General features: G+C 41.7%; 1 protein-coding gene across 1 annotated transcript; it reads left to right on the forward strand.

The window, feature by feature from the left end:
* The first annotated feature begins 333 nt into the window (after positions 1-333).
* On the forward strand, positions 334-9,722 carry LSM8 (LSM8 homolog, U6 small nuclear RNA associated). Its single transcript, XM_036425301.2, has 4 exons — positions 334-482; positions 1,597-1,637; positions 4,811-4,938; positions 9,451-9,722. Exons 1-4 carry the CDS (start codon positions 452-454, stop codon positions 9,539-9,541), a joined length of 291 nt encoding a protein of 96 aa, XP_036281194.1. The 5' UTR covers positions 334-451; the 3' UTR covers positions 9,542-9,722.
* Positions 9,723-10,084: the final 362 nt, after the last annotated feature.

The following is a 10,084-nucleotide window of genomic DNA, read 5'->3' on the forward strand; positions in this document are numbered from 1 at the left end:
ATTGCACCTCCCGGCACCTGCTTTCATAGAACAGCACTCATCTCACTCTACTTCGCTCGCAATGAGAACACCTTACAGTATTCCGTTTTCCCCGTCCTCCCTCAACGCTTTCCCACCTCTACCCACGCCTTTCACTCCGCTGGGGATCTCCTCGCTCGCCCGCTTTCCCCACTCCGACCCCGATGGGCTGTGCCCCCCGCTAGCTTTCGGGCGCGCGGCTGCAGCGCACACACCCGGAAATCGGCGGAAAGAACACTCTGCGCACGCGCCCTAAACTCGCGCCGCTTGGCCTCCTGGGCGCGGTTGGCTGGTTTCTCCGCCTCTGATTCGCGGAGGCTGCGGTGTGGAACTCTCGCGGTATTTGCCGTGGACGGCAAGCGGGCTGCCTGGGCTGCCGCGGCTCCTTTTGTCGCCCGCGCTTCTTCGTCCCCCGGAGTGTTGGCCGAGCAGCATGACTTCCGCCCTGGAGAACTACATCAACCGTATCCTCTGGCGGCCCCGCCGGCGCCGGCCGGAGCCGCGGGGAGGCCCCCGCCCGGCCGGAGAGGGCCCGGGCCGAGGCGGCGGGCGGTGGGGACTTCCGGCCACTGCGCGACCCGGGTTCGGGGGTTAAGGATCCCGGACCCACCAATCCAGCGCCCGCGACACGAATGGGCCCAAATCGCGCCTTTTCGTTTTAACCTTTAACGCATGAGATTATTCGGAATGTCTCCTTGTCTGTAGAAGTCATCGATTTATTCATCCTTTCTACTTCTCTAGGCCGTCAAGTTGGGGAATGAGAGGAACCGTGGTGCTACCGATGACGCTATTGTTGTAAATCCATGTGTTGCACTTGTTTTGTTCCTAGGCTCGGCTCATTGTCCTGCCCCTTGACCGGCTGAAGTCTCAGCTTCTTTGTGGATAGAATGGAAATAAAGCTGGGAGGTGGCTCGTCGCAGGGGACACACAACTTATAAAGCCTCCGGGCAGTCTCCCGTGCTCGGTGCATGTATGACAGTTTTAAAGTCTCCGGGCAGGAACGCTACATTGTGTGTGTGTGTGTGTGTGTGTGTGTGTGTGTGTGTGTGTGTGTGTGTGTGGCGGGGAGGAGGAGAGCGAAATACTAAAGACTTAATGCTGTGAAGCACATTTATTCCTGTGCCACTCATTACAGCTTTTCTTTTGAATTCCAGAAGCCAAGTCCTGGAAGACAGGGTCTTACCACACTTGAAATCATTTAGCACTAACCCATTTTAGTTGTAGAGATGAGCACACAGGTCTAAGAAAGGGGGACATGCCTTGCTCAGACCCAGAGGTACCCAGTTAGAAAGAACCGAACATCACAGCGGCTTTGAGACAGACAGGTTATACTTGATCACATTGGACAGTGATTTTTTTTTTCTTCTTCTCTATCTTTACCTTTTCTAATTGCCACAAGGAATTGAAGACGTTAGAAACCTCACGTTTTTAGGTTGTGAATGTAGTGTGTGTGTTGAATAGTTGAATCTTAATTCTGTCACCTTTCCCCCAGCGATTCAAACCACTTCCTTACCAGGTTCTACAATAAGTTTTCAGGTCCCATTCCCTGAGAAATGCTTTCCTTGATTCAGTTACCAGGAACTGTTGCTGTTATTACTTCTGACGGGAGGATGATAGTGGTAAGTATTTGGCATATTCATTCTCTCCTTTCTTGGAGGCTTATTGGTTGTAAGTTTTTCTGTAGAAGCTCTGATCTGCAGTGCCTGGGCACGGGAGTGTTACACCTGCATTACAGTTTTCTTGTGTCTCAGCTCTTCACCTGAAAGGTTACCCTGATCACATACAGAAAAGGATTTTCTTTTTCTATTTTCTCCTTTTCTAATTGTGTAAATATGACGAGGGTTGGAGGAGTTACAAACTTTTAAGTCTTTACGTTGTGAATGTAGTATTTTTTTCTTTATTAACAAGTTTGAATATGAGTTAAAGGCTTCTGGAAGCTAGATTCTGCCCTCAGAGCATCTACTGGTAGTATATAATAGTATGCAGACATCCGTATTTCATATTGGTCTTTCCCAATATTTATTTCTTTTTCCATTCAGTACTCTGATATTCACTACATGAATCATAATATTTATTTGAAAGTTTGCATATTGTTCTTAGGATCTTTTTTTATGCACTGGGCCTAACATACTACATTTATGGAACATTTAAGGTGTGTATGGTGTTAATATTCTTTGACTCTTCTGAGGTTGTATGACCTCTCTCTTCTGTAGGACAAATTATGATGATTGACCCTAAATTTATTTCATCTCATTTGTCTGTTTATCACAGTATCTCCTTTTAATTACAGAAAAATTTGAGATTCTCTCCTTGACCTCTTCCTTGATCTGAGGAATTTATTCCATAATTTTGGGCTACTTAATTATTTCTTCACATATAATTCATATAGCTGTTTGCTTTTCAAAAAAGTTTTAAGGCTACTAAACTATATTCTAACTGTATCTAATTTATATAATTTAATCTCATTTTTCCATTCTGCAGTTCTATTTTTGTTTGTTTTCTATTTAATTCTTGTGATTTTTCTCAGTAAGTCTTAAGAGAAGATTACCAGTCAGAGTGTTAGATTTTGCCATTTATTAAATTACTAGAGGCCCAGTGCTCGAAATTTGTGCACGGGGGAGGGTGGTCTCTTAGCTTGGCCAGCACCCTCTCCAATCCAGGAACCCTTGGGGGAATGTCCGACTACCAAGTTGGATATCCCTCTTGCAATCTGGGACCGCTGACTCCTAACTGCTCGCCTGCTTGCCTGATTGCCCCTAACCACTCTCCCCTGCTGGCTTGATCTCCCCTAACCACCTTAGCCTTGGCCCCTGCCACTGTGGCTTTGTCCAGGACAACTGGAAGATGTCCAATTGACCCGGTCTAATTATTATAGCATGTTACCCTTTATTAGTATAGATATTATAATTTAATAATCAGGACAACTAGGTGAGACTACAAATACCCTTGTATTCTACATTAGGCACCAAGCTCAGAAAAAGTGAGTTGCTTTCCCAGAGTCACCTGTAATCAAGTGGCAGAACCAAACTGGGTCTTATTTCCTTCGTAATCAAGAGAACAATCATGTTTTAAGCACATCAGCTTAAATTTTGTCAGGGACAGTTTGAAATACTTTAATCTCAACACTTCAGGAAGCTTTCTGCTATGGCCACTGGCTAGGCCCATATGCATGCACACAAGTCCCATGGATAACAGGGTGGGTGGGGACATATGTGGGGATGGGTTTGGGATGGGAATGGGGGAGTGAGGACAATTATGTGATATCATAATCAATAAAAAAATTAAAAATAAAAAAGCTTTCTGCTATTAACACATTTACAAGTAGTTTTTATTTTTTTATTTTTCAAAAACACAGTTTAAATTTTTCTATTGTTAAAAGGATATGTAATGAATTGGAAAATTATTTTAATTTTATAAAAGAAGGGAAGCTTTTTAAAAACAGCATTTTGAGTACTAAAGTTCATTTGTTCAGCATTTCTTTGATGCATGGTATACTTGATAGAACAGTTATATGTAAAATGAAGCCAAATGCTATGTGTGTGTGTGGTAACTATTTGCAAATTACTTTACTATAGACCGTGTTTCATATTTTGTTTTCTCTTTATTTCATTCGGATTTTATATATATGTTGATTTTCAAAACATGAAACAATTTAATAGGGAGCTTCAGAGATTTAAACAACCAAACAAATATAACGTTCTTCAAAATATTGAATAGCCTCGAGTTATTGTGCTGTGCTATGCCCATGTCTTCCCTTATTCAAAATCAGAAGTCTTCCATAAAAACTTTATCTGTATATTTTCTTCAAGGTTTGGCTCTTAATTATTTCAGTCATGTTTGTATCTACCTTATTGCATTATTAGGAGGATTGAATAAGTAAATGCATGCGAGGCCCCTAGAACAGTTTCTGCCAACTACTCATTGTGTTAACTGTTAAGAACAGTTGAGGTTTATATATCTTTATGGGACTTATCTGAATCTCTTAAGAATGTAAATTATATTTGCTTGTTTATAGTAGTTTAGTAGTTCAGCTGTCTGTCTCTGAAGCTATCCTTTCTTGGTCAGATCCTAGTTCTGCTACTTTCTGCCTAAGAAACCTTTAGAGATTACTTACCCTCCCTGTGCCTCAGTTTTCCTTTTCTGAAGTGGGAATAATTACATCTACTCAAAAGGAAAAGGTTAGTTGAGATAATGTGTACAGTGTGTTTAGCACAAGTCTAGTACTAGTGTGTTGCATGAAGTGATACTGCTATATTGCAATAGCTGGTATATAGTTCCAAACATATATATATATATATATATATATATATATATATATATATATATATATATATATATATATATATCACACACAAGGGTGGCAAAAGTAGGTTTACACTCATGAGTAAGCAAAACACAGTTTATTCTTGTATTTCTCATACCTGCAACTGTAACTACTTTTGCCCAGCCTTGTATAATTCCCCCTTAGATTTAACTTGTTTTAGTTTGTCTCTGTAGAATGTTAGCTTCTGGTCGGGCTTTTTTGCTATTTTCTTGGAATTACACTGGTACATTGATGTCCTTTGTAAGTCTAAGCAACTCTGCACACTAGTGAAATGTGTGCTGTACTTTCTTTTACCCCTTAAAAAACCAAGAGGTAAGTTTTGTGCCAGAATATCGGTAATTATAAAGAGGAATTACATTTTATAGTGGACTTGTATATTTCTATTGGAGGACCCAGCACCTAAAATTATTGTCTGGTTAAATTTACATATTTAAGTAAACCTGAATACTTAAACTTTTCTTTTTACAGGGAACACTGAAAGGTTTTGACCAGACCATTAATTTGATTTTGGATGAAAGCCATGAACGAGTGTTCAGCTCTTCGCAGGGAGTGGAACAAGTGGTACTAGGGTTATACATCGTAAGAGGTGACAATGTGTAAGTGAAATGTGTCTTCTTTAAGGCAGGTTAAATATACTATAGGTGTACTGTCCTACTATGTGGAGAGGAGGTTTTTATCTACTGAGATTTGTCCGTATTTCTAATAGTTAAGTGGTCTGGATAGGGTTCAGAAAGGGTCTCAACTTACACTGAATAATTCATTAGGGAGGCTTCTTAGAAAGTTCTTCCAAAATACCTCTAATTTCAGAGGAATATAAATATACTCCTAGGATACCAAAGCTAAGGTTTGAAAATTAATTGAAAATACTTTGCATGAACAATTTTAAATGATTCCTGCTATATAAGTAGAGCTGAATTTATAAACAAGTATTTATCTATTACTTATTTTTTTAAAAAATTTTCAGTATAATTGGCATGCTAAATATGTGCTTTGTCAATGCTGTGGCCTCAGTTAATTTGTGACGCACTGATGGGGCAGTTTAAGAAGATATAGTATGGTGGTGGCAGCTTAGGAAAAGTCTGCAACAATATAGAACAAAGCTGTTTAGTAGACCTTTTGGGGTGGGTGTGGTGGAAATGCTATATATCTGCATTAAGGTACAATAGATAGCACTAAGGTAGGTACTAGCCGTGTATAACTGCTGAGTTCTTGGAAAGTGGCTTATGTGGCTGAATGACTGAATTTTAAATTTTATTTAAATATAATTGAATAAATGTAGCTAGTGGCTACTGTATTAGACAGTGCGTTATAGCAGCTAAAAGATTGTTGAATCAGTTTTCTACTGATTACTGTATAGATTTAAAACATGGCTGGAATGCAGCAAAAGATGTATTAGCATCTTAGTTTATTTGGGGGGACAGGTAGGATATAGAAGATGTAAGAATTCCATTCATTTGAATTGTTTATCTTAAGAAAATCATATTTTAGATTAAAATTATTGGATTTTTATCTAAATTGGGGGTTTATTAAATAGATGACTATTAGGTGCAAAGTTATAAAGTGAGCTGTAAAAAAATAAGAAGGCTAAGGAGATGGGGCCCAGGTCCCCTGACTAGAACACACTAATTCTTTATATTGTAGCTCCCTGTATAAAAATTGATTTTAAGAATCTCCTACATTAAAAAATAATACTTTTAACTGCAATTTAAAAAAATGTAGATCTTTGCTGTAGACCTAGTGATGTGCTGAAGCCAGCTTATACTAACTTTTGAAAGCAGATTGTTGTGTTTTCAGTTTTGTAAGCTGGTTCATTAATGTCTTGTTGGTAGCTTCATATCGGGAATTGTGGGAGGGTTTACACTAGCGATGTCAGTAAATACTGTAAACCAGCCTCCCATTTTTTTCTTTGGAGATCTGGTTTTAAAACATTTATCAGCACCCACTGCCTTCCAATAGGATTTTAAATGATCCTAAACTTTTAGGGGTACAGTTGAGATCTTGGATTTGTTTTATTTTGAGAAAATAATATATTTCCCCAGAGTTTAGTACTTTTCATTATTAGAGAACTGAAGGCTTTATATAGTTTAAAGCAAAATTGGGCAAATTCTGAATTGAAAGTATCCTATCTAATAAAGAGAGAATATGCTAATTGACCATCACATCCTCACAAAGATGGAGGTGCCCACAGCCAATAAGGAGGTAATATGCTAATTGACTGTCACACCCTCAAAAGCTGGCGGCACCCAGTCCTTTTAGCCCTGCTGGGGCGACAGGTACATGGCATGGCTGGGCCTGCCCCCCAGGCCTGTCTCCGGAGTAACCAAGTCTCCTCAGACCCCACCCCCCTATAGGGCCAGCCCAAGGCACAGGCAAGCCTTGGATGGCAGCTGCCCAGGGCCACCTGAGGCTCAGGTAACCAAGGCTGGCCGGGGCTTGTGCTGCCAGCAGTGGTGGCAGCTGAGGTGTGATGGGGGTGTCGCCTTCCCCTGGTCGCTGGGTCACCTCCCGCCCCTGAGGGCTCTCTTACTGTGAGAGGGGACAGGCCGAGCTGAGAGACCCCTCCCCATCAAGTGCATGAATTTTCATGCACCGAGCCTCTAGTTCATTTATAAAGAATTTACTCTCATTAAAACCAAACAAATTTAAACTGGTTTTTAGTGGAATAATGTTTCACACATATCTCTTGGTCTGGATGTAACAATAATTATATCCAGCTAGAAAGCCATGGCTTTGTTACTTAGCACAGCATTAATGGAATTAATGTTATAGGTTTGTGTTTTCTCATGGGAAAACTACTGGCTGGAAATAGCCAATCACATGAAAAAAATTTTTTTATTAGGTACCTAAGTACTTGTTAACTGCTATTATTTTTGTATATATATAAAAAAAACACACTACTTTTTGGTTTTGAATTTAAATCAAGCAAACTGAGAAATCATGACAATTACTAATAAACATTATACAACACTTACATATTTAGTTCATTGATGTTAATGATAGGTCACCGAAGGAGGAATGCACGAGGCCAGAATGGTGAGGGATTGTGAATTTATTCAATCATCCACACACCAGGTGGCTGAGCCTGGATGGCTCCAGACCCAAGTGATGGAAGTCAGTGGCTTTTAAAGGACCTTTGGCGGGCTTCTTCTGGGCGGAGACTTCTTTATGCATACCCAGAAATGAGATAATAGAATGTGGTCACCGCAAGTGAAATGTGGTCTCAGCAAAGGCAATGTCCATTGTGAAATGGCCTGAAAAGTCAGTTCCTGGGAGGGGGACGGGAGGAGAGTATTTATTCAATCAAACCTAATAGTTACTTAATTAACAGATGCTTTATTTTCTTATTTAGTGATTTTGTGATTCTCCCCTCTTCTCAGACCTCCCCAATACAGTTCCTAGAGTTGAAATCTTGGGATTGGAAGTTTTGGGTTTTTATACCATACCTGTCCCATTTGTGTCTTCTTCCTTTAAAGACTTATGATCGACTAGAGACCTGGTGCACGAAATTTATGCACTTGCGGCGGAGGAGGGGGCTCCTCAGCCTAGCCTGTGCCCTTTTGCAATCCGGTCCTGGGAGGATGTCCGACTGACAGCTTAGCATTGCCACACAGGCAGGAGAGGCTCCCACCACTGCTGTTGTGCTCACCAGCCATAAACCCAGCTTCTGGCTGAGCAGCGCGCCCCCAGGGGAAGCACACTGACCAGGGGGCAGCTCCTGTGTCGAGTGTCTGCCCCCTGGTGGTCAGTGTGCATCATAGTGACTGGTCATTCCACCATTCGGTCATCTGCATATTAGCCTTTTATTATGTAGGATACACTGTAGATGAGACCCCCTAGAACCATAAGAAATGCAAAAAAATCACTGTTAGCTCATTCTCTAATTGGCCCCACTTAAAACCAAATTGCCCCCCTGTGGGGCGTGTGCTGCACCTTGGGAACCACGGGGCTTGACCCTTTTCCTCTCTGAGCTTCATTTCTGAACACATACACATATGCCATGGGAATTGTGATCTCTCCTCCACCGACCTCACTGGGTTGTCATGAGGAGGTTCTGAGCTAGTAAACCTAGAAATGCTTCATCCAGTAAGTGATGTCTAAAGGGGAAGGGATTGTTACTTTTAAGCCCACGGGTACCCTCGCAGGTGGCAGGTGCTGGTAGGGGAGGAGGCATGATTGTTTCCTGGGACTGTAACTATGGAAGCTTTGCAGAGGGTCCGCAGGCCTCGGAGGGTGGGCTCTGGCCAGCAGCCCTTAGCGGTGTCATCCCTGGAGGCGCTGGGAGCAGGCAGGGAGTTAGTAGAGTGCTAGGTGGGTGGTGAGGCCGAAGGGGAAGTAACTGTCAAACCTTCCCGCTTGGCGCCATTGTATGTGGCTGTTTCTCAGCTGTACCTGCTCAGGGCAGAGCTCCAATCTGGAGCGGGATGGGGCTGGGCCAGGGTGGAACCAGGCAGGCTAGGAGGGCAGGTTTAGCCACGCCCCCAGCGAAGTTCAGCGGGGCCTCCACCGGAGTCTGGAGTTGTAAGGGCCTGGCAGTGGCGAGCCACTGGCCTCGGGTGCCTCGTGGTGCCAACGGGTGGTCACCTGTGTGCTATTATTGTGCGCGAGAGTGGCTGGGGAAGAGATTGGGAGTTGGAGGTGCAGGCTGCGGCTACCCCCAAGGCTGGGTCTTCCCATCCAGTAAGCCTCCCCCACCCCCCACCCCCCCCCACGGTACAGGGGCTGGGGTAGGGTGTCCATCAGGGAGATTGGAAGAGCTCCCTGTGGCTGCTTCCTCTCCTTTGCAGACCAGATTTCTGTCAGGCACTGTCCTCAGATCCCTAGGAACTCTGCTCCTGCTGCGCATGCATCATATGCAAATTGGTTGTTAAGGAGACTCAGTCATGGGCAAATTAGCATATTACCTCTTTATATGTATAGATCACACTATATGAAATGTGTCCTTTAATATTCCTGCAATAATGTTGCCTTCAAATTATTTCTTTTTGAGTTTTGTGACTTCATGAAAAATTTGGTTTTCAAATTAAGTAGTTCTTTTTAGTTTGTCTTCTCAGTTTTATCCAGAAATGAGATTGTTTTAACTCACTTTTTTTCTCCTCAACTAATTGCAGTGCAGTCATTGGAGAAATTGATGAAGAAACAGATTCTGCACTTGATTTGGGGAATATTCGAGCAGAACCTCTGAATTCAGTAGCACACTGAGGAAAAATTACATACATTGGACATCTGTAAATCTTTGTACAGAAACTGATTATTCTAAGGATGATGTGTGGAATTTTTATAAACGTGTAATTGTGCAATTTTGACTATTGATTAATTGTGATATATGTAAATTATAATATTTTTACATTTTGTTGAATAAAGATTTTTCTTGTCTAAATCATAGGTTTGGTAGTTGGTTTTATTTTTCCATTAAATAGTGTGAAAATCTAATGATTATTTTGAGAATTTTTAGGGAAAAAAAATGTGATATTTTAATCTTTATGGAAAACTTGTTGAAAAGAGAAATGTGTGTGCTGTATAACTGAAGCATAAAATACCACCAATAACAGTGCAGGATACACGTCACAGGAAGATAAGTCTTGCTTTCCAGATATCTTACACCTCCTCCCCCCTCCCATTTATTGCACAGCCCGGGGGGCTGTTCCCTCACACTTTAGAAGTGTGGGTAAATGTGTTTGGTTGAGAAAAGGAAAAATGCTTATAACAAAGTTGTATATTATCTGAAAAAATGAATGCCATATA

Source organism: Pipistrellus kuhlii, unplaced genomic scaffold (assembly GCF_014108245.1).
Source record: "Pipistrellus kuhlii isolate mPipKuh1 unplaced genomic scaffold, mPipKuh1.p scaffold_m20_p_10, whole genome shotgun sequence".
In the NCBI taxonomy this organism is placed as follows: Eukaryota; Metazoa; Chordata; class Mammalia; order Chiroptera; family Vespertilionidae; genus Pipistrellus; species Pipistrellus kuhlii.

What these genes read in the sequence shown, in the direction of transcription:
- LSM8 (XM_036425301.2), top strand. Translation starts at nt 452, where the DNA reads ATGACTTCCGCCCTGGAGAACTACATCAACC. An exon ending in CCTGGAGAACTACATCAACC is followed by an intron (nt 483 to 1,596) that starts GTATCCTCTGGC and finishes TTCAGTTACCAG; the next exon opens with GAACTGTTGCTGTTATTACT. An exon ending in CTGACGGGAGGATGATAGTG is followed by an intron (nt 1,638 to 4,810) that starts GTAAGTATTTGG and finishes TTCTTTTTACAG; the next exon opens with GGAACACTGAAAGGTTTTGA.